Here is a 14,634-nt window from a genome sequence, read left to right on the forward strand (position 1 = left end):
AGCAGCATTTGGGTTAACTCTAGCACCAATGGCAGTGTTAGGGTTAACTCTCAGAACCACAGCAGCGTCAGGGTTAACTCTAGCACCAATGGCAGTGTTAGGGTTAACTCTCAGAACCACAGCAGCGTCAGGGTTAACTCTAGCACCAATGGCAGTGTTAGGGTTGACTCTCAGAGCCACAGCAGCGTCAGGGTTAACTCTAGCACCAATGGCAGTGCTAGGGTTAACTCTCAGAACCACAGCAGTGTTTGGGTTAAGTCTTGCATCATTGGCAGTGTTAGGGTTAACTCTGGCACCAATGGCAGCGTTAGGGTTAACTCTCAGAACCACAGCAGCTCCTGTCTACACAGACACACACACTGTCCCCTCCCCGGTCGTGACGTTCAGTCTGCTGCCGGTATAGAGATGGTGTGCTGTGCCCCACGCTGTGGTGCCTGATCCCGGCTCAGTGTAGACAACCGCGACATGGGCAAAAAGAGAACCAATAAGTTCCCACGGCCGCAGTTTTCCCCAATCGGGCCAATGAATAGCATCAAGGAGGAGGAGGAGGCTGGAGAAGTTTATTCGGCGGCGGGGGATTTGCTTGAGAAAGTAAATGACGGATCTGTTTCTCCCGGCTGCTCCCATGTGGGGCTTGATGTGGATATAACTTGTTCACGATTGTTTTAGGTGTCTTCTGAGGCTCTTAAATTAAAAATATAACATGTACATTGAGTTATCTCTCTCCCCCCATGCTCGCTAGGGTTAACAGACATGGCCAGGCAGAGAGAAAAAAAACCCTTTTAAAAGACATCTCATCTTGTTTTAGAGGGTGAAGGGAGTACCTAGGACAGAGTTCAGGGAAGCCTTTAGGAGGATCCATACACGTTCAGAGAGAACCTGCTGGCATGTGGTCTGTGTGACAACTCTGTAACAATTTGGTGGGTTGGCAGGCTGCCATAGAAAGTTAAAGGAATACTTAGTAAAACACTGAGTCGAGATAAGTTAACTTATGTAGAGTAGAACGTGGAAAGGGGAGCTGATGGCTTCATTGTATTGTTACTAGACTGCTAATCCAGACATCCAGATGATGTTCTGGGAACCCTGGTTTGAATTAAGTAAAAACAAAATCTGGGACTATGCATCTAATGATGACCATGAAACCATTGCCAAAAGTCAGAAAAAAAATCTGGTTCATTAATGGCCTTTAGGGAAGGAAACTGCCATCCTGGCCCAGTTTGGCCTATATGTGTCTTCCCCCACAGCAATGTGGTTGATTCTCAGCTGCCCTCTGGGCAAATTAGGGATGGGCAATAAGTACTAGGCTACCCAGGGATAACCATGTCCCATGAATGAATTTTTTAAAAAATCCAATCAGGACGGTATTAGGGTTCTTGAGCCTTGAAGTAGGTTGGATGATCCAGTGGTTATGGACTGTTATGATGATGGGACAAGGTAATCTGCACTGGACCAAATAGGACATTAAAATGGTGCATCATAATTTAGAACAGACCAAATTGGCAAGACACAGTGAAGGAATTGGTGACCCCTGAGCAACTTGTTCTGAGAAAATAGCAGGAATGATTTATTTTACTAATGCCAAATTTGGCAAGACTTTTTCTGTAAGTTGCTGTTGGACAAACAATTGGTGGAATGCAATTTGGAGCAGTACTGAGAGTTCAAACTGGCAGCCAATCATCTTGAAGCTGACCCCTGCTTGTAGATGATGTCACTCATAAACAGGCCAAGCATTGAGATGCAGAAAGAGGGTTAATGAGTGTGTCTTGGGCATACGCAGTTGACTAAGTTGGGACAGGAAGAGATGCCATTGCCAGAAATGTACCCACTGTGTTGACAATGAGGAGTGAAGCTGCAAAGCCAAGTCAAGTTGGGGAAATAAGGATGGTGGTGGTCAGGTTGTAAGCAACTGTGGTGAGATTGGATTGTGAGTGTTGATGCTAATAGGAAAAGGAAAGCTACAGCAGTTAAAAACATATCCTTAACAGTTCAAGTTTAAAAGAAAATCTACATGCTTCTTATACTTGCCATTAAAATTAAAATGCATATTTGCAGAAGAAAGGAGACAAGGTGATTTAGTTTTTGCCTGAAATTGGATTCTTTTATTATCATTGCCTTGCAATGTATTCTTGAAGTGTTAGGATAATTTGGCAGTTGAGCAGAAGGTACAGTATCACTTAAGTCGATCTAGCCAACTTTGGCATTGATCGCTTGGTCAGTCTCTGAAATTTAGAAACATAAAATTTGAAATTTCCAAGGCAGAAAAGTGAGGGAGATGAAAAGGACACTGAAAGTAAAGGAGCACTTGAGGAGGTTAACAAGCTGCAGCATATCGTTCATCGTGGGCCTGAAAAGAGGATGCTGAAGTCTAGATAATGGATAGTTTTCCATGGTAAAAGTTTACAAGTGGTTCGGATGTGCAGACATTGAAGTAAAGAACAGCAGAGTAAAAAATATTGTACTTAGATGGCGTCTTTCTGAACCTCTGGATGTTCCAAAGCACTTTACAGTCTGTTCAGTATTTTTGAAGGTCAGTTGTTGTTAGAAAGTGTGACAGCCAGTAAACCTACAGTATCTTCCCACAAACTGCCATGTGATAATGACTAGGTAATCTGCTTTTTTGGGTGATATTGATTGAAGGATAAATATAGATCAGGACAGCAAGGTAAGCATGTGATTATCCTTGATTGAAATATTCTGCCTATTTTAACAACAATCAATTTCACCAGTTTCAGTCATGGACAACCACATCAAACACATCCATTTTGTGGGAAGTTTCTCATGACAGACATTAATGGTACCCCATTGTCTGACATTGATATTTCCTCTGACAACAGAAAGATAAACCGATGGATTGTGACAATCAGGCCTTTGAGTTGAAATTTACTCAGATTTGAGGAATACAGTGCAGGAGGGTAGTTAAGAGAGTCAGGCTCGAGAGGTTTTCAATGTGGAAAATATTTCAATATGTACCTTAGGAGTATTTTAGCCCCCATTTGCTCTGAATCTACAGTGGAGGCTCATAATTGGCAGATGTTCAGGTTATGTAAAAACTCAAAACTTGCTTTCAAATTTTTTTGTCATCCAAAGCTTTTGCTATAATTCTTTCACAACACATTTTTAGGTACCTACTAGCAAAGTATAATTCATTTTTGTTACACTTTATCTAAATATATCAGAATTGAGGGGAATTATATTAACTTGGCCTTTAACTTGACTTTTCACTTATTTCCTGTATTGTAACATTGTTCAAATTTTGTTTCTGGCCTTGAGCTAAATATGCACAGTTTACATCCTGTAAGATAGAAGCACATTGTGAGACCAAGTAAAAAGACACAATATTCAGTTGTACGGGAACATGTTGCTTCTCCTAATTTCTATTATTGTATAAAGAAATATGGAGTAGTGTCTGGCAGTTCAGAAAAGTAAATGACAGTTACAGAAGCAACTGAACCTAATAAGGCTCACATTTGTAACAGACTCCTCCATTTCCCCAAGTTTAAAGTGCGTAGGTACAGATTGACATAGCTAAATCCAGGATACTGCTACAGGTTATCATTGCTTTGCTTGTTCACCAGTAAATTTACTGTTCTACTCAATAAAACATTACTTTCAGTGTTTATCTAGTCTGGTAAAACTGAGTAAGAATCTCTTCAGTTTGGAGTAGCGAGCCAACTAGCAGATCATGACCACCCAGGCTGTGGAAGACTGCAGAGCCAGTTAACACTTACCTGCTTTAAATGATTGATATGAATCTAAGTTTACTTTGTCAGCTTATTGTCATCCTTTAGCCACTTTGACTTCAAAGAGCTGACCCGACATTGTCTGAAATCATACCTTGTGTTTATGTAGCACTTAAATTAGAATAAAACATTTTCAGTTGCTTCTCAAGAACTGTAGAAAAGAAGATGTAACACTGAGCCACAGAAGTTTGATGACCCTTGGTGAGGGAAGTAGTTTAAGCTTGGTGAGGGAAGTAGTTTAAGAAATGTCATAAAGGAAGATAGTGAGGTAGAGAATTGGTGCAGTGAAGGGATAGTATTCCAGAACTTGGCATCAATGTAATAAAAGCAGTTCCCAATGGGAAATTTGGGTAAACCATAAGAAGAAAACTGGCGTACACTATTGAATTGAAAAAGCCCAGATGATAATCCACTTAATAGAATTGTCTAAATTGGTGTAATCTTTGTCTATGATCAGGTGTCTTAATTCTAATATCTTCGCCAATCACTTTTAGGTGAGAATTTCTCATTTATGAAAAGTAACTGCAGACGTATGTTTAACTTTCATTATTTGATGCACCTTATGACACAGTCACTGGAGAAATTAAATTTACACTAACCAACACAACCTGAAAGATATTGTACTCTGTGCATTACTCAACATTAAGTTTTAATTATATGAACTTTGGATAGTCATATGATTGTCTTGATTCACAAACTGCTTCTAAAGATAGAGGAATGCAGAACATTTAGCATCAATGGAAAGGAGGATTACCACCAAAGCCTACACATTCTGAACATATTACATTGAAATTAACCAGTCCAAAATATCATCCAGTTTCCAGGATTTGTACAACAGATAAAAATAACAGCATGTGATCATCACCTGTGATTTAATTACAGTTTTATTCTCTGGTAGTTACAGAGTGCGAATCCTGACATTCGTGAATTTGCCTGTGCAAGTATTTCCAAACTTGTCCAGGAGAAAAAGGTGATTTCTTCATTTCTGCAGAAAGATGTTGTTCGGTGTTTGGGGCCTCTGCTGCTTGACCCAAGTGTTGGTGTGAGAGAGACAGCTGCTGGTGCACTCAGGTTATTCTTTTAAATATCATTACATGTGCTAAAACTAATTTAATGGTTGTATTGTTAATTTTTTTTAAAAAATGATGTGCACTTGAATGTCAGTTTCATTCAAATAGTGACTGGAATTTAAAGATTTCAAATGTATAAGTTGTGTTTGTAGATCAGATAGTGAGACTTTTTGAGGGAAGAATGTTTTATTTTTGAATAATAACATAAACTTGGGTGTATGAGACATAATTTAAAAGCTTGCAGTTAACACAATACATGGAAATCTTGTGAACTGTTAGGAGAATAGCAACAGAGGATTTCAAAGAGCTGTTGGAATGAGCAGACGCAAGATAGATGAAATTTAATGCAAAGAACTGCAAAATCAGGGATTAATGAATTAAGGAGCGGCAAAATGAAATAAAGAATGCAAAGTAAAAGGGGTCTAAAAGCAGAAATATATTTGCTCAAATTATTGAAGGTGTTAGTGCGGGTTGAAAAAGTACTTAAAAAGGAATATGGGATGCTGGGATTTATTAGTAGAGGAATACAGTCCAAAAGCAAAGAAGTGAAGACGAACCTTTATGGTAGACTGGTTCCACCTTAACTGGAATGTTGTGACCAATTCTGAGCACCACAATTTAGGAACAATGTCATGGCATTTAGGGAGGGCGCAGAAAAAAAATATGAAAATGGTTTCAGTGATGAGAAAGTTCAGTTATGTGGATAGTTTGAACAAACTCAGTCTATTTGTAGAGAAAAGGAGGTTGAAAGGAGAGTTGATAAAGGTGCTGAAAATAATAAGGGAACTTAATAGAGTAAATAGAAACTATTGCCATTGTTGAAGAGCTAAGAACCAGTGGACATAAGTTTAAAGTGATTCTTGGACTCAAAGGAGTGAAGAAAAGCAGGTGGTTAAAATTCAGTATAATACTTGAAGGGATTTATGAGGCAGATTCAAATGTGGCTTTCAGAAAAAACATTGGTCTTTGAAGAGATAAATTGTGAAGGGCCATAGGGAAAGGTTAGGGAACGGGACTAGCCAAAGTATTCTTGTGAAACCCAGCATGGACTAGACAGGTGAATGGTCTTTCTTATGTTGTAACCATTCTCGGTTATGTTTAGAAAAAGAAGTTGTAAATATTCAAGTATCTAATATGAATCGTTTGTTCATAACAGAAACCTTAGTGCTTGTGGAGGATATGATGTTTGTGATGAGATGGTGAAGCAAGATGTAATGACTCCTCTTACCGCATTGTTGCAGGAGGTAAACAGTTTATGTAAAATTTAGATCCGTATGTACTTGTTTCATTTTTTTCTACTAATTTCCTTCCTTGAACCTTTTTCCTCCAATAAAACATAAATAGGAGCAAGTGTATGCCACTCTGTCCCTTGAGCCTACTATGCTACTTAATAAATCACAGCTAATCTTCTCCCTCAGCTACACTTTGCTGCACAATCCCCCACATCTCTTGATTCCCTTAATATCCAAAGCTACATCAATCCCTTACTTGAGCTGCACTGCACATTTTCAGCTGTCTACAGCCAAGAATTCCATATATTCACAACCTTCTGAGAAAAGAAATTTCTTTTTATCCCATCTCAATCCTAAATTGCTAAGCCTTTTATTTTGACACTGTATCCCCTAGGTTTTGACTGCATAGCTACAAAACATCCTCCTGGCATCAACCTTTCCAGGTCCATTTTTATACATTTAAATGAGTTCATTTCTCATTCTTCCAAACTGTACAGTATTTCTAATATCATAAATGAAGTCTATGTAATATCTCTCTGCAAGTCACTCTCCTGATCCCAGGAATCAGTTTAGTGAACCATTGTTGCACTTTTTCGAAGAGAAGCCCATCCTTCTATGAGTAAGGGACCAAATCTATACACAGTATGCAAATTGTAATCTCACCAAGGCTGTATATAATCGCAGTCTTCAATGTTTATCTCAAAACCCTTTATTCTGAAGACTAACCTATCACTTGCTTTTCCAGTTGTTTGTTATAATTGCTTATTTACTTACTGTTTTATGCATCCAAAGTAGGATTCAAAATACTTTTTTCCCTCAAGGGCTGTTTGAGATATTGTCGAGGGCTGCTTTTTGATTTTCAAGAGGTGACATTTTTGGTTTTGGGGATTACCTTTTTGTTTTCAGAATTTTTTTTTTCATTTTTGCGATTCCTTTATTGCATGATATAGTCACAACATTGCGTTCTGCATTGGTGTTAAATATTTTAGGGTGTTCTTCCATGAATACATGGGAGAGCACAGACACCAAACATTGTACAGATACCTAATTAAATCTTTTAACTTGAACCATTCAGTAAGATGTGTTTTTACTAATTTACAATAAATAAGTTTCTCATACTCTGTTTCTGCAATGGGATTGTGGTAAAATGATTTGGTGCAGTTCATGTTGAATGATTCAAATTTTGTAGTTGATGAACTAAGTCAGAAGTTTCCAATTTACATTCCAAGAAATTAAGAATAGAATGATTATAAACGTTTTCTTCATCAAAATATCAAACATACATGATTTGTTTACTTAAGTAGTGGAATACACCTTGTAATTAGCCTGTCTCATGCCCCACCATAAATACACAGGGCCTTCTTCCAAAACCCTCTTCCTCTCCCTCACTCAGCAGCCACAGAATCCACTGTTTGCCCCTCCAACCCCAAAAATGTCCAGAAGTAATCTCGAGAATACTGGACTCTACCACACTTTCTTTGTCATGAGAAAAAGTCCTGCATAATCATTGGTAGCTATATACAGAGATAGCAGTCTCTGATTTACAAGCTCAATTCTTGGTACGCCAAATAATCAATCCATTCAGATCTCATAGCTAAGTTCAACTAATTTTAACTAACTGTATAAATAATCAAGTAAAGCAGTACTCAAACATCAGTTATAACTATCTTTTAACCAGTTAGATTTGCTGACAGTTCTGGTCAGTTCTACCAGGATATGGATTCTTGCAATGCAATCTTTTTACAAAACCTCTGAGAGACATTACTGACCTAAGCTAGAGACTTGCTGTTATTTAGTATTTTGTTCTGCCTCAACCTAGACCCTCCCATTATAGATTTCTGTTTAAGGCCTGTACTCCTGTCTGTGTCACGTATGGACCACTGCAATTGGGCCAGACACTGCATCTTCAGCCCAATCACAGTTTTCCTTCGTACTGCCCTTGCTGCTGCTCCTATCATGAGTCTGAAATTTGAATGAGAGAATCTGTGATTGGATAATGAGAAAACCAAACTCTGATTGGAAGACAAGCTGTTCACAGATTCTGAATCTCCCAAGTATGGGAGGGGTACTTTTCCAGATTGGGCAATCACATCAATGAATTTTCCTGAGCATTTTGGTTACTTTCAGGGGGTGAATTTACCTTTTGTCCCCATTTATTTTGACCATTGATCCAAGGAAAGCCAAATATGTCTCAAGTACAACAAACTAAAGTGTCTGATTTTTGTTTAAAAAAGCTCCTTTTTTTCCCAGAATGGATATCTTCATGCCGAACTTGCTCTGTTGTGCTTGTGCCCGCTCATTCAGTTTGTCTAAATCTTTTGCAGTCTCTTGGAATCCTCCTTACAGTTTACATTCCCACCCAGCATTGCATCGTTAATAAAACTCAGCTACCCAATGTATTGTCAGTTCTGAAGAAGGATCACTTGACTTGAGACCATAACTCTGCTGTCTCTCATTAGAAGCTGCTGGACCTCCTGAACTTCTCCAACAATTTTTGGGTTTTTCTTTTGAAGATTTCCACTTTCTGCAGTTCTTTATTTTAAATATTATATTTGCATTTAAGGATGTGAGAAACTTTTCACTTTGACTTCTACCAATTCTGTCAGTATGACCAATTTCTCAGTGAAGGGGGATGCAGTTGAAGTAGCTCTGCTTAACGAAAACTGGCTGGCATCTAGAGCATTGGCAAAATTCAGAATGGAAACTCCTTGTGTGGAACTGTTGGATTGAAGCTCTTAGATATTTGAATTCCATGGAGCTTGCTGCTTTTTAAGTTTATGCTGTTTAAATATGTGCTGAGAAAGCCATTGCTAACAGCAGTCTTAGTGAAGTCTTTCTGTTGTTTCCCAATTATAGTGCTGCACAGAATTAGATGCATATGGCATCACTTCACAGAAGCAGAAAGGTGCAGATAAACCCTTTGTAGAAGACATAGCAAATGAGGCCATCAGCATTCTCTGGAACTTATGGTAAGTTTACTTATCATCAAGCGCAAACTCTTCCCGAGTAATTAGCTGTTGGCTGTGATGAATCTGTATTTTCATTGCCAATTTTCTTGCTAGCTCCTAATAAAGTTTGTACAGCAAAATCATGAATGGCTTTAAAGATGAATTGTCTCGGTTATGGAAAATGCCCATGGTGGCATTGAGTAAGAAGTCAAGCAGAAGTTTTCATTTTGTGTCCAGCAGCTATTGAGTAATTTACTTGACAGGCCTTGGCAAAATACTGCAGCTAGAATTCCTGAGCTCTCGCGAGTGATGCACTGCTCACTGTTTCCTGTTCATTGATTTCAACAGAGATAAAATTGTGGGCAGCATACCCGTAGTTTTCAGATCCCCTCCCACAAATAGGCACCTTGAGGCATGAAGACTTTGAACATCAACCCCAGGAATTTTGTATTATGTTGTTAGTTCTGCTCAAAACAGCCCTGTGGAATAGCTGAGTAATACCTGAAGTTAGATCGTGATATATGCTGTTTGAACACAGCAGTTGCAAAAATCGTTACTGCCTTTCAGGTTCCCACTAACATAATTGTCCTGTGAGCGTCAACTAGGAATTGATATTATTGGAAAGATAGTTGCTGTCAAAATGGCTTACATCTTCACAAATTAATGTAAACTTCATATTATTGCTCACTGTTTTCTGTAAACTGCACTGGAGTTTTGTCAGTGCATGTGTACAGTTTACAAATAAGCCTGATGATGAAGTGTCTAATTCTGGAAGCTTGAGAAGTTGACTAGTTTGTGGGTCGCAGCATTTCTAACTGAAGCTAGTAGAGTGTACGGTAATTATGTTGAGCAAAAAGGTTGATTGACATTTTTTCTCTTTTCTTTCTGAGTGAGAGTAGCAGCACAGCAGTGTCTATCTTTAACAAAGAAGGGTTATTGGATGTCTGCATTCAGTGCCTAAGACAGTTTAACCACAATGTAGAACTAGCCATTTCAGCAGGTGAGTAATCTTGAATTATTTATTGTGTGCTGCATCTGTTGGATTTATGGTAAAAGTTTAAGTTGTGCTTTGCTTCATACTATAAACAAAAAAAAACTCATTCAAGGGAGTTTCATTTAGAACCTCTTGTAAAATGTAAACTGTCTTAATTTGAACCCCTGATAAACTGTTATGTTATTTAAAAAAACGTTTCAGAATAAGTCCTCAGAAGCATCAGCAAAAAGCAGTTTGATCAATAGTTGGCACCATAATTGGGTCAATTTTGAGACCATTAATAATAAGCAGAAGTTGGGGATGGTGCATAGATTCAAAAACATTGAAGTGTATAAGACTGGAAAAGACAAGTTTCGTCAATCTTGGAGTCTTTGAAATCAGAACAATATTTTCACTACTTATCTCTCTCACTTTTCTCACTTTCTTTTCAAGATAAGTTATTGACCTCCCTGTTTGAGGAGTCTCTTTTAAGCATAACCATGCTAATATATCTGATCTATCCATTTCTTTCTCTTCTTTCCAAACATCGCCTTCCTCACTTGCTGTCAACCAGAGGACCTTGGTAAATATTAAAGATCTTGACTATCTGGGTAAAATCCATTCCCAATCTTTACCATAAACAAACTCAGCTTTTAGAATCTCTGGATGCAGCTAAGATGTCGAATGCCAAGGTCTGAATTTTTGTGGGGTTTCCTTTTTTATTCACTCATGAGAAGTGGGCATCGCTGGCTGTCACTAACTGCCCTTGAAAAGATGGTGGTGTGCTGCCTTCTTGAACTGCTGCATTCCACAGTGCCCTCAGGGAAGGGAATTCCAGGATTTTCACCCAGTGATAGTGAAGGAATGGTGCTTTATTTCTAAGTTAGGATGGTGAATGGCTTGGAGGGGAATTTGCAGGTGATGGTGTTCCCATGTATCTACTGTCTTTGTTCTTCTAGATGAAAGTGGTTATGGGTTTGAAAGATGCTGTCTGAGGATCTTTGATGAATTTCTGCAGTGCACCTTGGAGATAGTAAAAGCAGTGAGCTAAGTGTTTGTGGTGGAGGGAGTGGGTGCATGTGGATGCTGTAGAAGAGAGCATGAAAAAGCTTAAGCGGGTGCGATTAAGAAAAATCCTAAAGTGTTCTACACTTAGGTGAGGAACGAGAGGATGGTCAGAGTGAGGGTAAGGCCGATCAGGGATAGTGGAGGGAACTTGTGCCTAGAGTCGGAGGAAATAGGAGGTCTCTAATGAATACTTTGCTTCAGTATTCACTACTGAGAGGAACCTTATCATTTCTGAGAAGAGCCTGATGCGCTAGAACAGGTTGATGTTAGAAAGGAGGATGTGCTGAAAAGTTTGAAAAACATAAGGATAGATCAATCCCCTGGGTCAGATGGGATATACCCTAGGTTAACACAGGAAACAAGGGAAGAGATTGCTACACCTTTGGCGATGATCTTTGCTTCCTCACTGTCCACTGGAGTAGTGCCGGATGATTGGAGGGTGAAAAATGGTATTCCCTTGTTCAAGAAAGGGAATAGGGATAATCCTGGGAATTACAGACCAGTCAGTCTAATGTCTCTGGTGGGCAAAGTATTGGAGAGGATTCTGATTACTTGGATTACTTATGATTACTTGGAAATCCATAGTTTGATTAGAGATAGTCAGCATGGCTTTGTTAAATGCCATAGGATCTTTGGGATGTTTCTACAGGACATGGGAATGCATGATATAAAATAGAGGCTTTCCTGTCCTTTTGCATAGTTGAAAATAAATACACCAATGGAACAAGTTACTAATGTCAGTGCTGATTTAACAAAGCCATGGAGTGCTGCACTAAGGCCTAATACATTCAGATGAAGAAGTAAAACATTTGTAGTGACTTCACAATGATTATTCATAATCTACGTTTTGGGCACCAGCCTTGACCACTTGCTTCCTGCTCTAAATTTAACAAAACAAGCGTACATAAGCAGTTAACAGCATGGGTAGAATTGGCATTAGAAGAGAATATATTTGAATAACATGAACAGTGCAACAAGAGGTGGCTCCATGACCTTACAAAGCAAAATAGCATACAGGCCATGGTCTTTAACTGGACACAGCATTAAGCACAGCACAAATTCCACTCTCATACATTTCTTGTCATTGTATTGCAGCAACATATCACATTACTGGAAAAGGTGCAGCAACACCAACCCATCTGATCGGATTGGTTTCTTTGCTCCCAGGAATGGTGAACCCCTCTAACACTTACTTTTGAAGAACACTTACTATGTAGGCAAGTGCCGATAGCAAAAGATTCTTGAGACAGTGAGATGGATAATCGGTTGATTATTTTGATGGTTGACTCATTTGGGTGAACTTGCTGCTGTGCAAATAGTGCTGTCTGTCTGAACCACTGGAACAGGTATTCGCAGCTTCAGTTTTATTTCTGCTTCAAAGTATTCTATGACAAGGTAGCACACTCTTGGTGCTGCATTACAGTGTTAACCCATGACTTTTTGACTCAGGCTAAAATGCTCCCAGTAGAGTCAAGCTGACACATAATATATGCAAAAGGAGTTTTAATCCCCCCTGGGGGAGTACTGCTTATACAGCACGTGCGGGTAGGGTTTATGTTTTTCTCTCCGTACTTGAGTCCAATTTGCATTTGAATGCTTGATGAATGAATTCTAGGATGATTTGTATAAGGGAAGCTCCTTACTGAAACTACACTGGGGAATATTACTCACGTTTTTCTGAGGTATCTCTTTGATTGCCTGATTACAGTTGCCAAGTGGCTTCATCTGAATAGTCAGTGCCTGATGACAGTAGCAATATATCTTCCACATTGTCCATGTTGAAAAATGAGGTAGTTGGTTTTAACAAATGACAGTATATTGTTCCAGTTATTTTAGCAGTATTTGAGTCTCAAAGAGAAATTGTGATCAAACAGATAAAGATTTTTTAAAAAGCTGTAAAATATATTTTGGGTGTATCAGTTCAGACTGTGTACGAGCCAATTAAGTTCTAAAATTACTTGACTTCTTTACACTCCGTAACGAACAGTGTAAGCTATAGTTCAGTTATTTACAGTCTGACCTCTGAGTCAGGAGATCATTTGAGTTTAAGTTCATCTCTGGAGGCTTGTGGCATAATCTAGGCCAACATTTTAGTGCAGAACTGAAAGTGGACCGCACTGCCAGATTTGCTATAACTTTTGGATGAGGCCCTGCCCCCCCCTCTGTTGGACATGAAAAATCTCATGGCATTGTCAAAGGAGAGCAGAACAGCTAACTTGGCCAACATCTATCCGTCTAGCAGCTGCTGCTGTTTGTAGCTACCTCTGCCAGGAGGTCTGTACTGGCATGCCACCCTCTCTGTCTTGAGCAATTAGTTGACCCCATGTTCTTCTGATCCCAAGAAGAGAGCTCTGTAGCTTTTCAGCTCTGATCAAATGACTGAATTTGTGACAGTTTCTTCCTGGTTGTCACTTCCTTTTGCTCTTGCAATTTTAGTTACCTTTTCATGTATCTTAATGTCTTTGTTTATTGTCTGTGCATGGAAATTTTGGCATCTGTCTCAGCATCCACATTCCATGGGCCTCTGTTTTGACCCATAGGTCTTTACTCACTATTCAGGTTTTTGAGGCAAACAGGAAAGTGGATAGAATGTAGCTTCTTACTTTTTTTGCTACAGGCCCAAATTGATCTTAGAAAATATCTTCAGGCTATCTCTATCATTCTTTCTCTTCTGCATCACGTCTGATATCTTTCATTATCATTTGTGTTGAATAGACAAACTTACCTATTTGTTCCAGTGTGACTCCATTCACTCAGTCTTCACTGTAGTTTCTTCTGATGTATTCCTTCTGCTGCTGTTTTTATCATCTTAGTGTTTATGCTCAATCCATATTGTGAACTTCTAGGTTTGACTTGATATTTTGTAGGATCTCTTCTAATTCTGCAATTAATGCTGTCTTGTCAATGTACTGCAAGTTTATTAAGTTCTTCCCTCCAATCTTTACAATTAGTATGTCCAAGTCTTTTGAGTATTCATTCTGTGCACAAATTAAATCATTTTGACAGCAGTGCATAGTCTGTTCTACTCCTTTCTTCAACAGAAACATGTTTGACCATCTCTGTTTTTAGGCCATTTTGCTATTTGGTTCCCAATAGCTTCTGGATAAATCTCACAACCAGTGTCAATGAAACAAATTATCTGGTCATAATCAAATTGCGGTTTATGGAACCTTGCTGTAAACAATTGAGCTGTTTCTTTTGTGAGCAAATTTAATTCAAAAATTAGTGGTTTCCATTCGAACCAGGTGAAGTTTGTTTTCAAAATGAGTTTCTGCTGCAATGCTCAGGATTTTATGTAAAGCACTTGTACCCTTCACATACCTTCGAATCGACTCTTCAGTGACTTGCACTTATAGCTATTCGAGTTGAGCACTTTGGAAAATGGGATCATTTTTTAAATGAAGGGTCAAATTTTGGTTAATCACGTCAAGTTATCAGCAGATAAAGATCCTTGGTAGTCTGACTGTCGGGAATGTTTGCAAGAACTGCTAGCCTGCCCTGCGCTTTTACAGCCAGTGCTGAAATACTCACTGTGTCACTTCAGATAATGAGAGCTACTTGTAAATTCTTCAAGTGAATGTGAGGTCAGTATATTTGTTAAAG

General features: G+C 38.8%; 1 protein-coding gene across 5 annotated transcripts in view; it reads left to right on the forward strand.

Annotated features, from left to right (window-relative positions):
• Positions 1-372: 372 nt before the first annotated feature.
• heatr3 (HEAT repeat containing 3) overlaps positions 373-14,634 on the forward strand; it is a 39,146-nt gene continuing 24,884 nt past the window's right edge. For 4 of the 5 annotated variants that reach the window (XM_072547319.1, XM_072547322.1, XM_072547320.1 and 1 more), the window contains exons 1-5: positions 373-591; positions 4,639-4,811; positions 5,967-6,054; positions 8,899-9,011; positions 9,881-9,990. In XM_072547319.1, the coding sequence (XP_072403420.1) occupies positions 466-591; positions 4,639-4,811; positions 5,967-6,054; positions 8,899-9,011; positions 9,881-9,990 (610 nt within the window). In that variant the 5' untranslated portion in view covers positions 373-465. The remainder of the gene's footprint in view (positions 592-4,638; positions 4,812-5,966; positions 6,055-8,898; positions 9,012-9,880; positions 9,991-14,634) is intronic. The other variant, XM_072547321.1, reaches the window with a different exon arrangement.

This window comes from Chiloscyllium punctatum, chromosome 26 (assembly GCF_047496795.1).
Source record: "Chiloscyllium punctatum isolate Juve2018m chromosome 26, sChiPun1.3, whole genome shotgun sequence".
Taxonomy (NCBI): Eukaryota; Metazoa; Chordata; class Chondrichthyes; order Orectolobiformes; family Hemiscylliidae; genus Chiloscyllium; species Chiloscyllium punctatum.